This window comes from Lissotriton vulgaris, chromosome 1_1 (genome assembly GCF_964263255.1).
Source record: "Lissotriton vulgaris chromosome 1_1, aLisVul1.2, whole genome shotgun sequence".
Classification (NCBI taxonomy): Eukaryota; Metazoa; Chordata; class Amphibia; order Caudata; family Salamandridae; genus Lissotriton; species Lissotriton vulgaris.
The window spans coordinates 1621965711-1621990167 of record NC_141685.1 but is presented as its reverse complement, the minus strand read 5'-3'; the positions used below and the strand labels follow the sequence as shown (position 1 = coordinate 1621990167).

At 44.8% G+C, this 24457-nt stretch overlaps 1 protein-coding gene across 2 annotated transcripts in view; it reads right to left on the bottom strand.

Annotated features, from left to right (window-relative positions):
* Nucleotides 1-24457, bottom strand: part of LOC147750916 (arylsulfatase A-like) — a 254515-nt gene that overhangs the window by 147500 nt on the left and 82558 nt on the right. For both annotated transcript variants that reach the window (XM_086918825.1, XM_086918826.1), the window contains exon 4: nucleotides 3969-4187. In XM_086918825.1, coding sequence (XP_086774951.1) covers nucleotides 3969-4187 — 219 coding nt within the window. The remainder of the gene's footprint in view (nucleotides 1-3968; nucleotides 4188-24457) is intronic.

Here is a 24457-nt window from a genome sequence, read left to right as displayed (position 1 = left end):
AGAGGCACCCTCCTCTACAGGCCACCAGGACCCCGTGCACAATTCTGTGAAGACATCACTGACTTTATCACCCCACACGCCCTCCCCTCCGAGGACTACATTCTACTGGGAGACCTCAATTTTCACCTGGAAAAGAGCAACGACAGCAACACCACCGCCCTTCTGGACAATCTCGCTAACCTCGGACTCAAACAACTTGTTAATACCCCCACTCACTACGCAGGTCACACACTCAACGCTATCTTCACCTCCAGCAAACATATCTCCCTCAGTCACACCACAGCTCTCCATTGGACGGACCACAGCTGCGTTCACTTTATCTACAAAAAGACCACAACCCACAACCATCCCCAACCTACTCTGCGAAGAAACTGGAACAAAATCACCATCGACCAGATCTCCTTATCGCTTCTTCACAACCCCCCTGCCCCCTCTTCGAACCCCAACCAAGCAGCCATTAACCTCACTCAATGGCTAACCAATAGCGCCAACAACCTAGCACCTTTGAAAAAATGTCAAATCAAGTTAGGCAGCAAAAAAGCCCCCTGGTTCAACGATGATCTTAAGAAATCCAAGAAACTCTGTCGCTCCCTTGAGAAGGCCTGGAAAAAAGACCCAAACACCAGCACCAGGGACGCCTTCAAAAACGCCACCCGCATACACCACCAACTGATCCGGAAGGCCAAGAAAACCGCATTCAAAGACCGACTAGACAACAACGCCCACAACAGCAAGGAATTATTCAACATCGTCAAAGAGTTCACCAACCCCACTGCCAACTCCAACGACATCACTCCCTCTCAAACCCTCTGCGACTCCCTAGCTTCGTTCTTCCACGACAAAATCGCAGACATCCACAACAGCTTCAACAACCAACGCGGAGACCATCCCACACAACCTTCTGCCATACCTTCACCCCCCTTGAACATCCTTAATGACTGGAACCCAATCTCCACTGAGGACACCATCCGCCTGATGAACTCCATCCACTCAGGATCCCCCACAGACCCATGCCCTCACCACATCTTCAACAAAGCAGATTCCATCATAGCACCACACCTCCGACACGTCATCAACTGCTCGCTCAACTCCGCCACCTTCCCAGAAAGCTGGAAACACGCCAAACTCAGCGCCCTTCTGAAAAAAAGACCACAGCGGACCCCACCGATCTCAAAAACTACCGCCCCATCTCGCTCCTTCCATTCCCGGCCAAAGTCATCGAGAAAGCTGTAAACAACCAGCTCGCCGCCTTCCTCGAAACCAATAAATCCCTTGACTCCTCACAGTCCGGCTTCCGAGCCAAACATAGCACTGAGACCGCACTCATCGCAGCAACAGACGACATTCGAACTCTACTGGACAATGGAGACACAGTCGCCCTCATCCTCCTCGACCTCTCCGCGGCCTTCAACACAGTCTGTCATAGCACCCTGTTACAACGCCTCAGTAACATCGGAATCCAAGGAAAAGCACTGGAATGGATCACCTCGTTCCTTGCCGGAAGAACTCAGAGAGTCCGCCTCCCACCATTCAAGTCAGAGGCCACTGAAGTCATTTGCGGCGTACCACAAGGATCTTCACTCAGCCCCACCCTCTTCGATACATGAGCCCCCTCGCGGCCATCGCACGCCAACACAACCTCAACATCATCTCCTACGCTGATGACACTCAACTGATCCTCTCACTCACCAAAGACCCCAACACCGCCAAAACCAACCTACATGAAGGAATGAAAGAAGTTGCCGAGTGGATGAAGCACAGCCGTCTGAAACTGAATTCAGACAAAACAGAAGTCCTTATCTTAGGTACCTCCCCCTCCGCCTGGAACGACTCATGGTGGCCAGAGGCCCTTGGAAAAGCACCCATCCCGACGGACCACGCACGAAACTTGAGCGTCATCTTGGACTCCTCACTCTCGATGACCAGACAAGTCAACGCCGTTTCATCATCTTGCTTCAACATTCTTCGCATGCTCAAAAAAACTTTTCGCTGGATCCCCACCGAAACGAGAAAAACGGTCACCCACGCACTGGTTACAAGCCGCCTGGACTACGGAAACACCCTATACGCCGGTACCACCGCAAAACTTCAGAAAAAACTCCAACGCATCCAGAACGCATCAGCAAGACTCATACTAGACATCCCGCGTAAAGACCACATTTCTGGTCACCTGAAAGACCTCCACTGGCTCCCCGTCAATAAGAGGATAAAATTCCGCCTCCTAACCCACGCACACAAAGCACTCTACGATCTTGGACCCGAATGCCTCAACACACGACTTTCCTTCTATACCCCCTCCCGCCAGCTACGCTCTTCCAAACAAGCCCTTGCTGCTGTACCTCGCATCAACAAAACCACCATGGGAGGAAGATCCTTCTCCTACCTGGCGGCTGAATCCTGGAACTCACTTCCCATTCACCTTCGCCTCACTCAGAACCACCTAGCATTCAGAAAGCAACTTAAAACCTGGATATTTGACAAGTAATTCCCCACCCCTCCCCAAGCGCCTTGAGACCCTCTGGGTATGTAGCGCGCTATATAAATTACTTGACTTGACTTGACTAGGATGAATTGAAAGCCTCAGATAGATTTATTAGCCGTCAGGCACAATCAATTTAAAGTGCACTTAAATACATAGCTAAGCATCTTTGCACCAGTGGTGCTGCAACAATTTTCAAAGTGGGGGTGAGGATATCAATGTTACATCACTAAACTCATAGGGATGGATAAACACTAGCTTCATACAAAGTGTAGCAAACATATTCAGCAGGAGTTGCAAGACTATACCATGTAGCCAGTCGTGAATTTCGGAGCATACTGTCACACATATATTTTTAAAGTTTGTGTAGTTCAATTTTCCATTGAAATGGTCACTAACTTTCTAGAGACATACAGTTTTATTGATAAAACTATATAGCACTCAAAAGATGTTTAGAAATCAGGTTTCCGTGACTGTTTATCATTTGTGCATCACCAAGTAAAGTGTCTTGATTTGTTTAGATCCAATTACAATATTTTTTCCCATAACACTTCACATTTACAAAATAGATGGGCTTCCTTATTATTTCCTAAGTGCTGATATATTCTGAAATATGTGTAGAATTCATTTACAGGTATTGACATTTTGTTTTGTGTTACAAACAAATTTGAAATCCTGCAGCCTTTCCTTTCACAATCCATGTACCCCAGCAAGATTGGCACACAGTTCACTTTAAAACCTCCTCTCACTTTGCAGGCAGAAACAGAAAAGTAAACACCAATCCCCTTCTTAAAAGAATACGCAGCAATTTGTAAGTATATATAGCCTAACATTTGACCTCTGTTTTTGAACGCAGAGCAAATGTGAGGAGATACATTTATTTACGGTCTGACAATCCAGTTAGGGAACCGCTGATAAGGAATGGCCACAATAGTGTGGGATTCGCTGCCTTAATATTTGTTAATAGAGGATTATTTGATAGTTTTTTCGAAAATCATTTTTATCACCTGGGTTCACGTTTAGAAAAAATAAGTGTGCAAACGGATTGACTTGGCAATATAAGATCCTGGGTAATCGATAGTACACACTATGTGGCTACTCAGTAACCACTAAAGTCCCAGGACCAGAAAAACTGCTTTGCAACCGGTGCCTCTGAAAGACCGATAGGGTTGAGCTGGGTCAGTAATCATGTGATTGGCACTGCCCTAAGAGCCATTCAGACGCACCAGAAAGACAGTGAAAGTTTCCATAGGTCATTTAACCCTTCTATTTACTATTTCAGAGTTTTGTGTTCCTGCCAGTGGTTACGCATGGTATGTGTGTGTGCTCTAGAAGTATTAGGTAAAGAGATAAATACACATAAAGGGACAGAGAGCGAGAGAAACAGCCAGAGAAATACAAAAAGAGATAAACCGAGATAGACAGACAGACAGATAGATAAGGCAGCCAGACAGACGTTTGGGGTCTTCCATAAAGGCGCATGACTTACGTGCGATGCAAAGTAGAGGAAGAAGGGAATGTTGCTTTCCACAGCATCGGCAATGAAAAATTCTGCAAAAGCATCATACAAGGGTACAAGTTGGGTGAAGTCAACTGGCTGCTGGATGATCCGCTCATTCCAGAAAAGAGGAAGGAGCACGCCGCCTGGATCACATAACCCGAAACACTTGGTATCAGGTGGGAAGCAGGTCAAATTCTGGCAAGGGCCCTGAAAAGACAACAAAAAAGAGAGTTAGTCAGGGTGTTGGCAACTAGTTTCGACCACTGTGACAATCTGCAATGAACAAAGATAGGGCAGGACAGTAGCTGGTCTGGAAGGGCAGGTGGAACCGTGCACACATTCTGTGGCAGGGCTAGGGTGCATGGTGTAAATGTGTCTGTATGTACTGTGGGTCCAGAATCCCCTCTAATGCCCCGAGAGTGAAGAATAATAATAAACAAGTTCTGTGGCATGAACTGTTTGACTGTTTGTTTAGTAGACATGAATATATTCCATCCTGGCTCGGTTTCATCCCCCTGACAGCAACTGTGGATCAATAACCCCGCCCAGGTACTCGCAATTCACTTAGTATGCTGATGGTTACAGTACAAGTAAATGCAGCAAAGCATCCCTAAGAAATAGACTACTTGATTGGGTTGAGGTTTTTTTTGAGGTGGAGGGGTCAAAATAGGAATTTTGACACTTTTACTCTGTGATCTAAGAGGGAAAATGGATGGGAACTGTGGTCATTCAAGCAAAGCCACAGGAGATTGAAGAGTGATGACAGCAGAGGTTACTTCAGCAAGGCAGGGTCAGAGGCAAGTCTGGAAAATGAAAACATCAAAACCACATGAGTATGTAGACTCATCAAGGGAGGTCCTCTCATGTCATCATCCGACTCTGTGTTTTAGATACTTCTATTCAGACAGACTGAATGTCATAGACATGTATACATATCACCAGAGTAGATGGTAGCTGGCAGCTAGGAGAGGCCATCTGGATCATCACCCCATTGATAGACACTGCCTAGAGAGATCATTATATACATGAATGTCCCAATGAAGACTGTCTGAATAGAAGTGTTGCAACTGAAATGCAGTCCACTGATGACATAAGATGGTCTACCTTGATGAGCCTTCACATTAACATGGTTTCATTTTTATTTAGAATATCAAGAACCTTTAACCACAGCTTCTTGCGATAAATGCCTTCGTTTGGGTTTAATGGTTATTAAAGGCACAGGAATTAGTAGACACAGGAAGGAATCTCAAAGAGAACATGTGTACATGTGTCATAAGGGTTTGGGGCTAGAAGCACTGATGCTATGACCCTAGTGAAGACTAGAAAGCATTTGTGTGAATATGTTGTAACCCAGGCCTCGGATAGCTCAGAGGGTACATTAGTCCATCCAGTGGAGGTGCTTAGGGCAGAGTAACACTGGATTTGAGTAGGGAATGAAAGAAGAGGCTGACAGAGATACTCAGGTCATTGGATGGGCTCTCAGAAAACCCCACAGAAGACACCATTAAACTCTATACATTGGTAATTGTTGCACAGGGGTACAAGAGATTTTTCTTCGGTGTTCTGCACAATATGGAGGTTAATCAAAAATAACATTGCTCTACATAGGATTCTATAAAATTGAGGTACATGGTTGTTTTGGTTGCACGTATGGGTGATGTTTTGATCATTACTGCTTCTGTTATTTTTTCTCTCTTTTTCCTTTTGTATTTATTCTTTCCTTTTCCCTACTATATATGATTTTTCTTATTACTACTCTTTGGTGATGGTACTTTTAATCTAGACTTGGTTGCCCCACATAGGGGGATTATAATTGGGTATATATCTGTTGTTACAGCCCTGAGGAAGTCAGTGGGTTACATCCCGTGACGAAACACTTGCTGGCGGTTGGCTGTTATAGCATTCTCAAGATTGCACTTATGTATCCACAAGTCTCCATGAACATCTATGAAACAAGAAAATAAAAGATAAAGGACTAATCACTACAAATGTGTGCATATGGACAATTGATTTTGAACGGAAATTTCATTTGATATTTGTGACTAATTTTCAAAGTGCTAGGCGTTCCTTCTCTTTTTTCATTGATTATAATAACAATTATTGTGTAATTGTTTTTGCTTGACAGCGTTAGTTGGTAGCTGTCTATGGTTCCCCTGGATGCAATTCAAGAATAGTTCATCTCGAATAATTGCTGCATGGGCTATGCGCTGAGTATACCTCACTACCTGTTTCTAAAAAGTGTTAAACTCTATGCCCTTGAACTGAACACCTGTTGGGTGGGTTTAAATTGGTTGATTGCGTAATGGGAGTACCCGTTTGGGAGGCAGAGTAGGAAACATGACCAGCATGCCCAAATGGAGCTTGAAAGGAGTTAGTGGAAAGGAAAGGGTAGCATGGAATCAAATGCAGATTCAGCTGAGGGAGGAGAATGGCTAACAGTTCCACATACTAATATATCAACCAAAGATGAAGACCTATGTCTTCCACCTTCTCTGGCAAGCACGCTGCTTACCAGAAGTCACGCTTGCACATCCTGTAAACCACAAATAGTGTACAACAGTCGCCAGCAATGTATACATTGGAAAATAACTGAATAGTTATTAATGCAACTGCCATTAAAGTAGGCAAGTACATTTTAAAAAACCCTCTAATTTGAGGAATACTTCTAATTTTGTGCAGGGTCCATCGGATGCAGATAGGCTTGGCACATTGTGGCAGCATTTCCACAATTCTCTCTCTAATTACTTGACAGCTGACAGAGGACTGACTTTTCCAATCCTGGGGGAGACCCTCGTGGAGGTGGAACGGTTCAAAGTTTTGTATTTAGAATTGACTCAAATTTGAATATAGTTGCCAAGTGGCTCATGCCATGTGCAACACCCTCATCCATGCCTGGCTTTCTTGTCAACATAATGTTGGCATTTTTTGAGACCATAATGACAATGCTAAAAGCAAAACGTCAATCCACAGGGTGCAACCGGCTGTTGGGTGTAAAGCATGGATTGGCCGACTCCATCACACATAACGTGGAGGTACCTAGCAGTGGTATGAAAAAGCACAGTTGGTGATTTTCTTCCTATTCTGCAATAGTAATATGAACATACTCTTAAATAAAATGTTTATTTTTTTACATTTTCATTGTAGTAAAAGAAAGAAAAGTGAACATTAATCATGATAAAACCATCCTCTGCCAGCTAGAACAAATGTATATCGAATATACAACCTCTGGAATTAAAAATCAGGAAACACGACAATCAATTTTTTGTCTTCGCTGTTATAATGATCATTTTGCTCATTTTACTTTAATTAATTTACAGAGATTGACAATTATTTTGGATACCACTTTAGAAATCCCCAGAAAATTTCGACGGAGCCCAGTGCTCGTTTTTAAGCACAATCCTTTTTTTAGATTTTAAGTATCTTAAATGCAGGCCCTAGTCGTCAATATGGACACTGGCTTCGCCTCGTATTTCCCCCAGTTCATCTTATAACCTGAGAACTCTGAAATGTCATTTAGCAGGATTATGAGAGCAGGAATAGAAGTCTGTGATTCAGCCAAGGCCATGAGGATATTGTCAGTGTAGAGGAAGGCCTTCATTGACACTGCGTTCGTCAGAATTGCCTGTATGTGAGGAGAATATCTAATAGCAATGGCCAGAGGCTTTAAGGGCTAGGAGGAAAAGCAATAGGGAGAGCAGTCATCCCTGACAGGTGCCTTGTTTTATCTGTATCGTACGGGATAGGTGTCTCCGCAATTAATTTGCACCCTCAGCTCTACAGAGAGCAACTTAACATTATTAATTAGGTCTTCACCCAAACCAAAATGCTCCATAACGCTGAAACAGTAAGGCTGCTCAACTTAACAAAAGGCTTTTTCCACATCTAGAGACATGCCAATCTGTTCCTCATCTGCACTCAGAGTTCCACAAGAGATGGGCAAGAGTTTCTCAAAGAGCAGCCTGGGATGAATCCAACTTGGGGGTATCACTCTTCATAGCCTATTTGAAAACACTTTAAATAAGATCTTAACGACGACATTCAAAAGTGATATACGTCTATAGGGCCGGCATGCAAGCAGGTCCTTCCCTCTTCAGGTAAAACCGTGATGATAGTTGTATTAAAGATAGGGCCTAGGTTACTGATCTTCTCTGCTTTCTGAAATGCCTGAAAAGCATTTGAGTCATCTGAGGCTTACATGCTCTGTAAAATTCCCCAGGGAAGCCATCTTCACCTTGTAATCGGCATGTTGGAAAGGTTTGCTATGGCGTCAATGATTTTCTACAGGGAGAGTTCCTGTAAAGTTGACTCCACACATGTATAGTGGGAAAGTAGGTTTATTAGCAGAAAGCACAGGAGCAAGGTAGGATACAACCTACACAGGACTTCTTCCCCAGCAACTGTCTTCACAGAAGCCAGAGAAGTAATCCTGCGACAACACAGAATGTTAAAAGAAAACAATTCCAAGAATTACTTAAAGGGACAACAGGACACATCTTCTGCCTTATAAAACAACAAAAAAATAGAATCAGCAAACAAAATCTTGTAACCATTTAGGTTTAGAGCAAACACGTTTCTCACACATAAAAGTATCATTGGTACAGTTAGAATCTTTAACAGTAGTATTGTTGAAGTCTTGATTAAGTGAAATACTATCGTCGGATATGTTGGTAGATGAATTGGTAGATGAATCCATAACAACAGCATCATTAACATGCTCTGTGGGAACAAAACCTTCATTGGTGACACTTCCAGGAACAGAACTACTTTCAGAAACAACAAAACCACCATGATCCTCATTTTGAACAAGTTGGGATTCAGAAACTCTATTAGAGGAATGTGCAGGATTAATGGAATCAGTACATAAGTCTCTCTTTCCCTTGTAAATAGCAATCCTTTTCAAATTCCATACTTTGCCATCACTCAAAAGAACCGCATTCCGTAAAACCTTCTTAATCATTAAAGGTTTTGAAAATTGAGATTCACCTTTGCAAACTTTCCAAGGTTTTTTATTAACTTTAACCCACATTCCAGGTTCAACATCCACAGTACCAGCAGCAAACTTATTATCAAAATTTCTTTTATATTGTAGATGTTTCTCAATGATAGTATCTCTAACTTTATTCATGCATATGTCTAAACAACTTTTCTTATGCAACCAATTAGGATTATACTTAGTCCTAGCAATACGACCTCTCATAATTTCAAAAGGTGACATCTTCAAAGCGTCATGAATATTGGTTCTGTAGGACCAAACGGCTTTGTGAATGCAAATTTCCCAATCTTCTTTCTTTAGATTGGCAATTTGAATAGCGTTCTTCAAGACTTTATTAAATCTCTGACACAACCCGTTTCCACTAGGATTGTACAAGGAAGTGGTTTTATAGATAATACCCGTTCTGTCAAAATAAGATTTAGCTGATTTTGACATGAATTGAACACCATTATCACTAATGATTTTAGTAGGAAGACCTTCTTCCATAAATACCTTGTCGATAAACTCTAAAACAGTGGCTGAATCAATTCTATCTACAATGGTAATGCAAGGCCATCTTGAAAAAATATCAATAATAGAAATCACAAATTTATGATTGTCCCCAATAGGTCCCATAATATCAATTGCAACAGTATGCCATGGACCTTCAGGAACTATAGGTTCACGCATATCAGGTTTTAAAGTGTTAAGAACTTTGTCACAATTTGAGCAAACCACACACTCACGTACTATCCTTTCTGCCATAACATCAATACCCGGCCACCAGTACCATTGTTTTACATTTTGTTTAGTCTTAACTATGCCACAATGATCCTTGTGACATAACCCAAGAATGGAATTTGTTAAAGGTAAAGGAGGAACAGCTTTGTCACCACGAAAAATAGTATCATCTAAAACAGTGAGTTCATTTCTGACTTCCCAGAATGGTTTGAGATCAGACGATAACTTGCTTTTCTCCATCCATCCTTCACGAATAAATGAAATAACAGAGGCTAAAATTCTGTCCTTCACATATTCCTCACTCCATACCTTCTTTTCAAAACAAAAAGGGTTCTCATCATGAATAAGGGCAATCTGAAAAGAATCCCACTCATTCACCTCACATTCTTGCAAATCAGAAGGCATGCGTGAAAGGAAATCAGCTATTACGTTGTTTTTTCCTGGAAAATGTTCAATTTTGATTATAAAATCTTGTAAACGCATAGTCATTCTGGCTATTCTAGCTGTGGCATTGTAAAGACCATCATTGGAAAGTAGTTTTGTAAGGGGTTTATGATCAGATCTAACCACACATTTCTTGCCCCACACAAAACTCTGAAAATGTTCTAAAGCCCAGACCACAGCAAGTGTTTCCTTCTCAATAACCGAAAACTTACTTTCAGGAACAAAAAGGGCCCTAGAAGCGAACGCAACAATACGTTCTTTGCCAAAACTACCAATTTGCGAAGTACACTTCCTAAGCCTTTATTACTGGCATCAACAGTAATCACAGTCGAGATCTAAATCAAAAGTAGATAATACTGGAGCATTTATGATGTCAGACTTGATGCCATTAAATTCATTCTCACAAAGGGCAGACCACTCAAATTTGACAATATTTTTTAATAGTGGTCTTATATTAAAAACCTTGCTGGAAAAACCCTAAACGAATTTAGAATAAAATTCCACCATTCCTAGGAATGATCAAACATCATCCTTATTAGATGGAGACGGCGCTTCCTTTATAGCGTCAACTAATTTGGGTTTGGTAGACACACCATCAGAACACAATACATGACCAAGATAAGTCACAGTTTTAACCCCAAAATGACATTTCGAAAATTCAATAGTCAATCCTTTGTTTTCAAGAATGCTCAAAACTTCTTCAAGAATAGAATTATGCTCAGTTTTATCTTTTCCGTAAACTAAAATGTCATCCTGGAAATGGAATAGGTCTCGCATTTGCGAGAGTTTAAGTTATTGCCATTGTAAATGACAATTTTATTTATTTATCTGTTTTCAAAACCAACACATAAATATAAATTTTGTCATTTACAATGCCAATAGCTCTAACTTTTGCAAAGGCGAGACCGTAACATTGTAAATGTTTGTTTTTCTTGTTCGTACAGTTGTCGGCTATCACCTACAAAGTTTTTTGTAGGGATGGGTGTAACTTGCAGAATTTGCTGTAGTGTAATTAAGAGAAATTACAGCAAAATTACGCACCACTATGTAGAACTATGCAAGGAGCGTAACCCAGCATTAATTGTTGTTTCCTCAGCACAAAATGCACCCTCATGACCAAAATGGAGCAGAGCATTCATTTTGCACTAAGAAAATAGCGCTAAAAGCAACAGAACACAAACAGCAGCTGCAAGGGGCTGCTCACTCTCACTACATTTGTTGTTGCTATGCTCCTGTGGTAGGATTTTTGTTCTCAATTATGGAAATGGTATTAATCGAACAAAATCTAGTAATTTCTCATCATAAGAGCAAGAAAAAATGATGGCTATTATTCGTATTACTCCAGCATAATTAAAATGTTGCCCAGGCCTAATTTTTTTAGTACTGCTTCATAATTGGGTTACACGTGAAGCATACACAGATAATCGACTAGAAAAAGATTTTCAGCAATGCAGGGACTGGGTGGTAGAATGTAATGGACGTAAGCAAGGTCTTTCATGGTGTTGATGCTTCAACTCTCACCAGTCTTAGCTTGATGAAAGCAAGCCTGGCACTGCTCATTTAAAGCAGAAAAAAGTGATGGAATGCACACCAATTTCCTCGATGTAAACAAGGTTTTGAGAGTACTCAATGGCAAATATTTGTGTGCAGACTTGATTTGTTTCTTTTTTGTTGTTGTTTTTTTTTTTTACAAGAGGGAGCAGGTCCAGTACTTAAATCTCCTCTCAGGTCACAGGCAGCAGGTCCAGCAGTCTTCAGCAAGTCTAGAAAGTGTTGTGAAGAGGGTCCCTTGAGGAGACACATTCCAGAGACAGTGGGTGGGGTAATTTCTTTACAGTCCCAAGCCAATCGGAAAAAAGTTCTCAATGACAACCCTTTTTACTTCTTCAGGACTTCCTGTTTGCCCTCCTGCAAACAACCCAAAATTGCCACTCACTGCTAAAATCTAAAAATGATTACATGTCACCTACCTCCCCCCAAGAGGTGTAGCCAGGTAAATGAGCACTCCCCTCACCTGTGTCCAATCCAAACCAGTTCTGGGGTAGCTCCACTACCCACTGGTCTTGGTGCCAGCCTGGATGGCAGGAGAAAGGGTTACCTTTTCCAGGTTGGACTTTACATTTCCTTGTGAAAAGGCAGGATCCTTCTTTACAAGTTGAAGTTCTTGTGTCCACCTAACTGGTCTTCCTGCTAGGTGAAAAACAAATCCCCACACCATACCAATTGTTCTTGCTCTGGGAACAGTTTTCTCATTAAGGTCAAGCTCGTCCTGGGCAGCTGCTAGCAGGCTAATACAGATTATCTACCAGCAGCTTCAGGCAGGGAAAAGGTAAGTTTCTAAAAGTTACTTTCCCTAAATATACATTAAAAATCCAACCTCAACTATGAATTGGACTGCTAATATTTATGAAAAACGATCCTTGGAAGATTTGGTTTTGAAGTTTCCTGGCAACAGCTAGAGATCGAAGTTTATAATCTGTACTTGGACTTTTTCTAGGATCAAGCTATAGCCCTGCCAATCAATAATTTTAGGTCCCCAGTCACTGGAAAAACATCCAGCATGCGTTTCATACAAGTTCTACTTTTAAATATCAGTCACCATATCTTGTGAGTGACAGTATAGACAGGTTTTAGTCTGCTGCTGTCAAGATACACTAGGTCCACCTGCAGCCATGTTCTAAAGGCCCAGTGGGTATATGGCTTTAATATTCAAAGAGCTCACAGATTAGGTCCTCGAAATGCATCCTCATCTACTAAACCAAGAGGTATCCTTGCCTATTTTTTGCTATACTCTGACTTAATATCCATTCTTACTGCAGCCAAGCAACACAAACAGATGTTCTGGTCAGGTCATAAAATCTTCTTCAGTCAAGATGTGTCCAAGCCCACTGCTAATAGACGCAAGGAATTTCTAGACCTTCGGCCAGCTTTGAAGTCAATGAACGCTCGCTATGGTCTTATACATCCTTGTTTCTTTAAAGTGACTTATAAAGACAGAACTTTTTCTTTTAATGACCCGGCTGACCTTCTGAAGTTCATCCACACTCACAGAGAAGAGCAGATGGAACTTAGCAAACATTAATTGTTTTTGTTATGATCTTATTAGTTTACCTCCGGTTTTCCCTTTCAGGTCAATGCAATTGTCTTGTACTTCAGTTAATTGTTATATGTTCGTACGTTTACTAGTCTGGTGTTTTCCGTTGCTATGTTCCGCAACACCCTGGTAAGCTCCCCTTTATATTGTTTTATATTGTCTTACAGTCTCCTTGTCTACTATGACTCGTTTGGACTTGAGTATCCCTTCATGCCTATCTAATTCCATATTGTCGATTCTGTCCTCGTTTTCCTCCCAGTGATGAGGTCGTCTTGGTTCCGGTTTCCCCGCCCCCTACCTTTATATTGCTTGTTCTTCTTTCATTGAATATTATGACTAATGCCCCTTGGCTTCTTGTCATCTCCTCTTTAGTCATCCTTTTGGGAGATGCTGCGCTCGCTTTCCTATCCTTTTTTTCCCATTTCTCTCTTCTTTTTCCCTTCCTTTTTTCTTCTCCTTCTCCCATCAGTGCGCTTTTTTCCTTCTCCCTTTAACTCACTCACTTCTTTAAGTTCTCTCTCCTTTCAATTTCCTCATTCTAACATATTCCTATGATAGTTATACCTCCTTTTATTTCTTTCTCCCTGGCAACAGTTTTCTTCCTCACCTTTTATTACACTCTCCTTTTTCCGTGCACTCTGCCCTATTAACTTCTTCTGCTTTCCTGTTTTGTTTTGGGTCTTGCAACTGTGGTGGTCGCAAATATTATCTTCTTATCCCTTTGATATTTTGCGTGTGCTTCATTTCTTAATCACCTACTCAAACTTTTTCTATTTTCTTTTTCTCTCTCTTAACTGGTTTATGCTCGCTCTCCTATTCCCTTTTCACTTTCTACTATAAGTGGTCTTCGTAACATCTCATGGAATGTTAAGGGTATTCGAAATCCTGTTAAAAAGCAACGTGCTTTGTCTCATTTGGCTTGATTGAAATGTCAGGTAGCTTTCTTGCAGTAAACACATCTCACTTCGCAAGATGTATCTTCACTGCGTAAACAATGGGTAGGAAAAGTTTTCTGCTCCTCTACAGTTAACAACAAAAATTGTGTTGTCATTTTATTTCATAAATCGGTGTCTGTTCAACTACAAAACGAAATTAATGATTCCAATGGTAGATGGCTGTTTCTAGATAGCATTGTTAACAATGTTCATCTTTCTTTTTGTAAATGTATATGGCCCTAATGGCATTGATTTAACTTTTTGGAATGACTTTTCTTCATTTCTCTCCTCTCATGTGACTGAGGACTTGATAGTGGGTGGTGACTGTAACCAACTCATGGAGCCGATTTGGGCGCTGCCTTGGGGAATCCTCCCTCGCTGCCGCCATCCACTGCGAGCGAGTAAGCTCCGCCCACTTTACCGGCCACGCCCCCTTCCATCTGTTATAAGGACGCGCTGATCACTAGCGCGTCCTCCTAACAAACTCCTGAGGCGGAAAGCCGGGAGCGCTGCTTATTTTAATTGCTTTTTAAAAATTGTATTGTACTGCTGTGTTTGCTCACTCACCGGCATCTTGCCAGGATCTTTGCCTGCCTTCAGAGCCCCAGACAGCCGATTTGGGCGCTGCTTTGGGGAATCCTCCCTCGCTGCCGCCATCCACCGCGAGCAAGCTCCGCCCACTTTACCGGCCACGTCCCCTTCCATTCCCTCTCTCCCTCTGAGAGCCTCCGGGTGGTTATGCGCTATACAAGTGGAATTTTTCATTTCATTTCATTTCATTTCCCTCTGATTCCCTCATAAAAGTATGTGTATGGGCCGGAGGCGCAGCGGACGGGCGCAGCGGGCGCGACGATTGCGCGCCGAAGGCGCGCCTAAGGCAAGCCCGTCTGCGCCCGTCCGCGGCTAGGGGCGCGTCACTCTGCCCCACTCACCATCTACACCCCGACCATCTACGCAGCCTCCAGGGACCATGGTCCCTACCAGCCTCCACCTGCTCTCGCATTTCGTCCCTTGGTCTGTCTCCAGCTGCTCCCCTAGACAGTCCCCCTCCTCCAGTCACCCCCCTCCACTCTTCTAGAGACAATGCTCTCCCTGCTACCTCCAAAACCCTTGCGGCATTCTACCTCAACACCCGGTCTGCAGTAGCCCATGCGCACGAACTCTCGGTACTGCTAGACCTCCATGCCCCAGATCTTCTATTTCTAACGGAAACTTGGTTCTATGATGACTCCCTCCCTGCCCTACTGGCCACCTTACCAGCTCCATACTACGCCCTCAGTGCAGATCGCCTTACCGGCAGAGCCGGGGGCGGCGTGGCGGTCATCGCACGCACCGACCTTCCCTTCAAAACCCTGTCCCTGCCAGACATCGCTACCACCGAGTATCTGGCTATCCGCACCAATTCCATTACGCCCCCTCTTACCTGCATTCTTACCTATCGCCCTCCTCAATCCCCTTTACTGTTTCTCCCTGACTTTTTGGAAGTTCTGGCCACTATTACCGTTAACAATTCCTCTATTCTACTCCTTGGTGACTTCAACTTCTGGCCATCTGACCCAGCGGAATGTTCATCTTCAAAAGAATTTTCAGAAACTCTCCAATCCCTCAACTTTACATCTCATATTCATTCTCCTACCCATATCAAAGGTCACACATTAGACCAGATCTGGTCCCTGAACTGTTCTGTAGAGTCTCTCTCCATCTCGCCTTGCACATGGTCTGACCACCACCTGATCTCATTTGCCCTTCCCATTCACCCTCCGATCAAGCCCCCTCGCCCCAAAAACATCTGGGTTCGTGCTTGGGGACGAGTTGATCCGGAAAACCTATCCTCCCTACTCACCACTTCCCTCCCTTCCCTGCAAGGCCTATCCACCCTCTCAAAGGTCAAGGCCATTGAACAGTGGCTCTCCTCAGGCTGCGATTCTGTTGCCCCTCTAAAACGAATTACCTCTAAGCGAGAGAAGGATGCCAACCGGTGATCAAACGAAGATCTCAAGGCCACCAAACTAGCGGTACGTCGCGCGGAGCGGGCTTGGAGGAGAAATTATTGCCCCTCTTTACGATTGGAGTTCATTAACACCTTGACCCAATACAAAAAAAGACATCTTGGAGGCTAAAACCACCTACTTCTCCTCCAAAATCCTTGCAGCAGAAAACCAGTCGAAGGAAATTTTTTCGATCGTGCACAACTTGGCGTTTTCGGATAGAACAACTCTAAAGCCCGCCCCTTCCAAAGAACTCTAACTCCCTCAATAACTATTTCATTCAGAAAATAGCTACCATCAAGGCCAACATCCCTCCCCCTTCCCCCACTTTTGTTGACCCCCAGTGTCTCCCTCCTAAGGGAGAACTCACCACCCTCCCCCCTCTAACTAAGGAATCTCTGACTTCCATAATACCCCTTGTCAAATCCGGCTCTCCACTAGACCCCTGTCCCGCCCATATTCTCCGCCATATCTTTATCACTTGTCCAGACCACCCCCTTCACCTCCTCAATAGCTCCCTTTCTCAAGGCGTAGTACCGAATCCACTAAAATCTGCGGTAATTGTACCCATCCTAAAAAAAGCCGGGCGCGGACACCTCAATGCCTGCCAATTTCCGCCCCATCTCCCTCCTGCCATTCCTGGCAAAGGTGCTCAAGCGCCATGTCACCTGCGCTCTGAGCTCTTTCGTGGAGAAGCATGGAGCTCTTGCCCCCCGCCAGGCCGGGTTTCGCCCCGCAAACTCTACGGAGTGCGTAGTCCTCTCGGTCCTGGACAACCTCAGGGAGGGCATGGATACCAACCAGCCCCAGGCCCTGGTGCTCCTCGATCTCTCAGCCGCTTTTGACACGGTGGATCATACCATCTTGCTTTCCCGTGTCAAGGCGGCGGGGATCGGGGGCACCGCTCTGGTCTGGCTATCCTCCTTCCTGAGCGACCGCACCCAGGCTGTTTGCCTGGGTGACTTCACTGCGTACGTTCGGAAAGTTCAGTGCGGGGTCCCCCAAGGCTCCTCCCTTTCCCCTCTTCTGTTTAATCTTTATATCGCCCCTCTTATCTTTTCTCTGCAACAAATGGAGGTCGCCGTATTTAATTATGCGGATGACCTCCAGCTTGTCTTCAATCTGTCTTCTTCCCCCTCTTCTGTTCTAAATTTCCAATCTATTATGCTCCATATCCGGGACTGGATGAACCACAACCACCTGAAGCTCAACCCAGACAAGACCGAGCTGGTGTTGACGGGTGGTTCATCCAGCCCCTGGTCTTCTTCATTCTGGCCCCCCTCTCTCGGCCCTCCACCTATCCCCTCTACCTCAGTCAAAACACTAGGTATAAAACTCAATTCTCAACTCACCCTTCACTCCCAGGTTAGCTCTGTGGTTTCTTCTTCCTTTCTATCACTGCGCACTATACGCAGGGTGTCCCGTTTCTTTTCCTTTACTGCCCTCAAACTGATCATCTTGGCCATGGTGGTCTCCCGCCTGGTTTACGGCAACGCCCTATATGCAGGTATTCCTGCATATAGCCTACGGCGTTTGCAACAGATCCAAAACCAGGCGGCCCGCCTGGTCTTCAAACTCCCGAAATTTCACCACACCACCCCCCTCTTGAAGTCTTTGCATTGGCTCCCTGTTCGTGCCCGGGTCCAGTTTAAGCTCGCCTCCATCACCTTCCAGGCTCGACTGGGCTCGGCACCGGCTTTCATCTCATCTGAGATCACCCCTTACGTTCCCACCAGGGAACTACGCTCATCCACCCAGTCCCTTCTTACTATCCCACGTTACCGGAGAAAGAAATGGGGAGGCTCGAAATTTGCGACCCTTGCCCCGCTCCTCTGGAACTCTCTCCCCCTTGAACTCCGAGCCCTCACCCTGTACCCGCAATTCCGGAAACAGCTCAAGGCTCATCTGTTCACGAAGTCCTTCAATTAACCCTCCTGCAGTTTGCTTTTGTTTTCCAGCTCCGGTCCTTTGTTAGTTGTACTGCCAAGAAACCGCTGGTGTATGTGCGCTTTAAAAATAATTTTAAATTCAAATTCCCTTTCTGGATCGTAAATCACAAGCACGATATGTTCCCAATAAAATGCAAAAATCATTTCACAAATCCATCTTCTCCAGAGGCCTTATAGATTCATGGAGAATATCCCACCCGGCTCCCTTGAGTTCTCCTTTTTTTTCTCCAGTGCATGCATCACACTCCCGTATTGATTATATTTCTCTCACACACCATGCCTTTCAATTTATGACTAATTCTGAGATATGGTCTATTCTCATTTTAGACCACGCCCCCGTCATATTAGATATGGACTATCCCTCACCCATTTCTGCCTCTCGCCTCTGGCGTTTCAACAATTCACTACTTCTTGATTCCCAGTTCACTGATCACTTCTCGCTCTTTATGGATGAATTTTTTCACAACAATCTTAACACTGCCTCGGACTTTCACTTTATTTGGGACCCCTTTAAGGCCGTTGCTAGAGGCTGCGTTATAGACTTTGTATCCCGAAAGAAAAAATAGACTTTCAGTCAATTATCTCAAATCCTCCAACAAATTAAGGAACTTGAACACCTTTATTTTACCACTAACTCCCCGGACACATTATCTTCTCTCATCAAAGCGAAAATGCAATATAATAAACACTCCGCCTCTAATCAACTTCTTAAATTTAACGCTAAAATGTATGGTGGACGTAGGAAAGCAGGCAAATCACTTGGGAACTATCTTAAAATTAAAAAGGAAAAATTTAAGATTGTTGCCATCAAAGATTCTCAGGAAGTCTCTCAGTCCACGGACGATAAAATCCTTGATTGCTTTGTTCAATATTACTCTCCCCTTCACACTCCAGAATCTAATCCTTCTCTTGAGCAAATTGACTTTTTTTCAATCTATTCCTAAATCTCCGGACAAATCTGTAGATCTCTCCTCCCTTGACGTTCCTATTTCAGGGAAGGAAATAGTTGCTGCTATTACTCTTCTTCCCAAGGACAAAACACTCGGCCCAGATGGTTTTACGGTGCGCTTTTATCTTCATTTTAAGACTGTCTTAGTACCACAATTACTTACTTTAATTAATCACTTCCTTGCCACAGGCGAATCTAGAGGTTCCTTTACACAGGCAATGCTTTGCCTACTTCCTAAAAAGGATAAAGATCCTTCTTTCTGACAAAATGATCGGTCCATTTCGCTCATAAACATAGACTGTAAAATATATGCAAAAATGTTAGCTATTCATATTAATAAAGTAACCCCTGATTTAGTTAACATATATCAATCTGGATTCGTGAAGGGTAGGTCTATCACTGATAACTCAAGAACTCTTCTTAAGATCATACATTTTGTTGCAAAAATGGATTCCCCCGTTGCAGCTATCACACTAGATGCTGAAAAAGCTTTTGATCGGGTCAATTGGGATATTATGTTTGTGGCGCTCAGATGGCTTGGTTTCAGTCCCCCCATTGTTAAGTTTATTCAACTATTATATTCTGCCCCTCTGACTTTGGGTTAATGGAGCGCAATCAAGATACTTTTCCCTTCATAGAGGAACCAGGCAAGGTTGTCCTCTTTCTCCCCTCCTCTTTATTCTTGCACTAGAACCTTTTTTGGAAAAAATAAGAAGTTGATCCTCATACTCCGTATTCGTATATCAGAATGTTGAAATCAAGTTTACTGCTTATGCGGATGATATTTTACTTTACATTTCCAATCCAGCCATTTCCTTACCTGCACTTTTTTTTTTACTTCATGATTATTCTTTAGTTTCTGGTTATAAGCTGAATATTGATAAATCTGAAGTCCTTGCTCTTAATAAGTTTTGTCTTTCTCCTATGTTTGAGGGATCTGGTTTTGAATGGAATCCCAGGCATGTCAAATGTTTAGGTATTCTGTATGACAATACTATTAGAGAAACCGTTAAAATTAATCATAAGGATAAACTTAAAAAAGTCTCTTCACTTATCAATAGTTGGTCGCCCCTTTTTAGGTTTCGACCTGGCGAGGGGCACGCAGTGCCCCTCCCAGATCGAAAACTTTTGTCTTCAGTAGGGATGTTCGGACCGCCTCTGTTTCCCATTGGCTAGCTCCGTAAATGGAGGCTAGCCATTGGGAGACAGAGGCTGTCAATCACGCTTTCTTTCTCTGGAAAACGCGATTCGGGGGCGTTTCTGTGTCTTTTTTTAAGTACCGCCCTCTCCTCTTCCCATTGGCTGGAATTTTACCTTCCAGGCAATGGGAAGGGGAGAGCGCGAAAAACACGCCCCCGAATCTGCCGGCCGGGACACCCCTGTGACGTCATTCCCGGGCCGCGCTGTGATTGGCTGCCGGCACGGGACCTGACTTGTTTGTTACAGTTACAACACCAGTTATGGAGCAACAAAATCCTTAGGGGGTGAACACCGCTCTCGGTTCATCAGAAGCGTTTAAGATTGAAACCAGAGAAAAGCTGCTACATCGAGTCTGTCAGTCTTTTAAAGAATATGTGGACTTGGAATGAGATGAACAGGAAAGAAAAGGAAAGAAAAAATGTTGTTTAAAATGGAAATAAGCGGTTTTTACATTAACATACCTCGAAGTGGTAAATGGACATGGGTCTAGTACCCCACGCAGCAGTGCAGCTGGGAGTGGAGCGTGACTGTAGCGCTCCCCATAACATGTCAGTCTTTTAAAGAAGACATTTGGAGGACTTTGTATTAAGTGCAATGGCACAGATTTGGGGCTGTCAGTTCAATATAATGAATCCTTTCTTTCAATTAGACGTGCTCATTACATTGGATGTTTTTGGTGGTCAGGGAACAAGTCTTTGACTTAAAAGAAAAGAAAGCAATCTTTTGACTTAAAAGAAAAGGAAGCAGTCTTGCCCTGTGGTCAAGTGAGGCTGCAGCGGGCACCTCCCCCGGCCTCTGCTCGCCCTGCCGCCCGCCCCCGGCCTCCCTCCCCGCACAGCACTCCAGCAACAGCGGCCAAAACACTGGGATCGTGGACGGCTTTGCCTGTTTTTCCTGGACCCGCAGACTCCGAGGGTGTGGAAAGTGGGAGTAATCCCGAAAGGAGGTGGAAGCGGGGCTGAAGATGGCTGCCTCGAGCAGGGGTCCCGGGGCCCTGCGGGAGGGATGGTGAACCCCCAGCACGTCAGCCCCGGGCAGGAGCCCCCGCCCGGCCCGGGAGAAAAGGAGGAGGACCGGCGGCGCCGGAGGCCGTGGCCAGGGAGGCTGGCGGCCGAGCAGGCGGCCGTGGGAGGCTTCTTCCCCGCCCCAGGGGCCGGTCCGCGGGACCCCGAGCGCGCTGCCGGGACGGAGCTGGAGATGGCGCAGATTCGCCAGGACCGGCCCCTGTTCCCCGCCGCGGGCTCCCCGCCGCGGGCTCCCCGTCGCCGCCCTCCTCCGGGTCCCGGCAGGCTTGGAGCCGCGACAATCCGGGCTTCGAGGCCGAGGAGGGGGAGATGGGCGAGGAGGACGAGGAAGGCATGGTGGTGGAGATGGACCGGGCGGCGCTCGGGCTCCGTGGCCTCCTCGTGCAGCAGCAGCGGGGGCGCCGGGGCGCACGCAGGCCGAGGCCGCAGAGGGGGCCTGGAGCAGGGCTGCGCCACCCCCGCCGGCGGGGAGAACCTGCCGTCGCCCCCGGACCAAGGCAGGCCTGTGGGGGCACGAAGGATCCTGTACCTTCTGAAGGGTAAGTTGCCTACGAGCACTCACCAGACCTTGGTACAAGAGCCCCATAGGGGTCCTTACTGAGCGACCCAAATGAACCGCCGACAGTGCCACACCCTGAGGTACCTTACAGTACACCCTGCGGCTAAGTGTCCTGGCACCGTGATCTTGCAGCCGATAGATTCTGCCAAGTTAGACAGGGCACGCCCACAGCTTGCCCCTGCAGAGTGGACTCTGACAGGCACAGTGCCACGCCCTCACAGGACCACTGGCAGGATCTGGCACTCAACCTAGTGTAGCTCCCGGTGGAAAGAATAACGGATCACACGTGTGATCGCGAATTTTTTTTCTGTAACGGTGATGAAGTTTTTAGCAAAGCAAACACAATTCCGTAAACTTGCATGCACTATTATAGTTATATAAACATTGTTATAGACCCTACTAACTTATTTGGCAATTAGTTTAGGAGACTTTCTTGTGCCGTGCACATTCTGCATCATTTGTTTTTTTTAGGTAGGTAACCGCCATTCAGTGTTTCAATGTATGGAAAGTTGGCAAGCAAACTTTTATTGAAACTTCGGATGGAAAGTTAGATGTCGACCCATATTTGAATATATCAGAGCAACCGTTACATTTATTGAAAACAACAATCGCAGAGAGCGGGTAGTTTTCTTTTTTGTGAGCGGCAAATGCCAGAACTGAGAAGACGTTAACAGTAAAACACGCCTGAAGTGATTTTCTTTCTTTAAGTTGCTTTTTAACTTGTCAGATGCATGTGAGAGAGCCTCAAACGAAACTATTGTCCTCTAGTTTTTGATAGTGGTATTAGCAGGTTGTGAGATGGGTTTTCAAAGAGAGCGGGATGACCGAAGAAACGTGGCAAGAGTTATGCTTCTTAATTTAGGAGAGATGACAACCGGGCACCCTGCTTTCCCAGCATGGTCCATCTTATTGGCGTGGAATTTTATAAAATATCTACTTGTCCAAGGGACACAATACTTCAAAAGTGGGCTTGTCCTGTGCTAAAAAATGTCATTTTGTCTACCATGTAGTGAGGTGGGACGTTATGGCAGCTTTGGTATAGCAAAACCGCTCTGATAATTTGCCACTTTCTGCAAATCTGCATACAGGGGCTGGAATTGTGCTAGAAGTTTTAGGGATGGAATAACCAGTGAGTTAGTGTCATCACAAAGTTACATGTTTAAGTATTTTTTACCAATTTCTCTACAATGTCTACCGGCATTGTAAGTTGACATACTCTTGACAGGGAGAGGAGTAAAACTTTCTCAAGGGCCGGAAAATGGAGTGGGTGTAGGAAAATAAGTTGTTTCATGGGGAATTTGTTTTGATCTGGGGGAAAACGCGGATCTGCAATCTCTCATAAGATTTTCCCAGGAGCAAATATGCACCATTACAGGTATCTCCGAACTTTTTGGGTTTCACCTGCCGAAGGCTGCGCTCTGCGCAGCTGAAATCCATTGCTTACAATAAGGACTTCAGGAACGTCCCCCGGCTCCCATTGGCTAGCTCCATAAATGGAGGCTAGCCATTGGGTGCCGGATCTGTCTGTCAAGGCCGGACCAGATTCGGGGGCGTGCCCGCGATTTTTTCGCTCTCCACCCACTTCGGATCGTCATTGCGGCGGTGGGTGTGTGTTATTTTTTTTTTTGAGTCGGCCTGTTTTCTTCATTTTACAAGTGTTTGTTGTTGGAGTTGGCTGCAAGATTCGAGTTCCCACGAGGCAATCAGGTAAGGAGCATTTTGTTTATAAATGTGTTTTCACTTTGTAAGTTTACGTATTTTGTCCGCCGTTCCCGCCCCCCCTCCCGCTGTCCGTGCGCCGTTCCTGCCCCCCCCCCCCCCCCCTGTCCTGTGCCCGTTCCCGCGACATTATTTTAGGGACTCTCGCTTGTGTCCGTCCTCTGGTGAGTGCCTGTTCATTCTTGCCTTGTTTCTTGCCTTTTACCCCTGATTGCACTGTTTATTTTTTGCCTTCTGCCCGCTGTCCGTGTCTCCGGGATTGCAAGGGAACATTTCATGCTAAGATCCTCGGGGCGCTCTAGTGACGCCGGCACCTTTCACGAAACCGGCTCCAAGCAGCTTTTAATCTTTGCTTCTGCTGGCAGAGTGATTGTGCAGAGCCAGCCCCACAGGAACCGTGCACGGTAGGCCTGGGCTATGCAGCCGGTGCAGGAAGGAGCCAGTGCCAGGCACACGTCGGGAAACTATTGCATGCAGATGTATAGTCTTCCATCTTTCTACGTCTGGCTATAGAGCACAGCTGTTCCAGTACCTGTTATTACAATTTAAAGTATTCTTAGCCGGGGCTTCGCCTTCGAACAGCCAAGTCATGATTTGTCTTTTCTTTCATGCCAGCCGTCCTCCAATGACAACAAAAGTAACACATTACATGTTATTCTGCGCAATCTGACCTCATGTGGAATATTCATTTCCTAAGCAGTTTCATTTCAAAGAACCTCTGCTAAGTCGGGTTGGCAGAGAAACTGTGAGGAAAAGGCCATTGAGCCAGAGCTCAGTGACTTCGTGCAGTTCCAGTAATCACTTGAGCAAGGGAACATTTCATGCTAAGCTCCTCGGGCGATCTAGTGACGCCGGCACCCTTCACGAAACCGGCTCCAAGCAGCTTTTAATCTTTGCTTCTG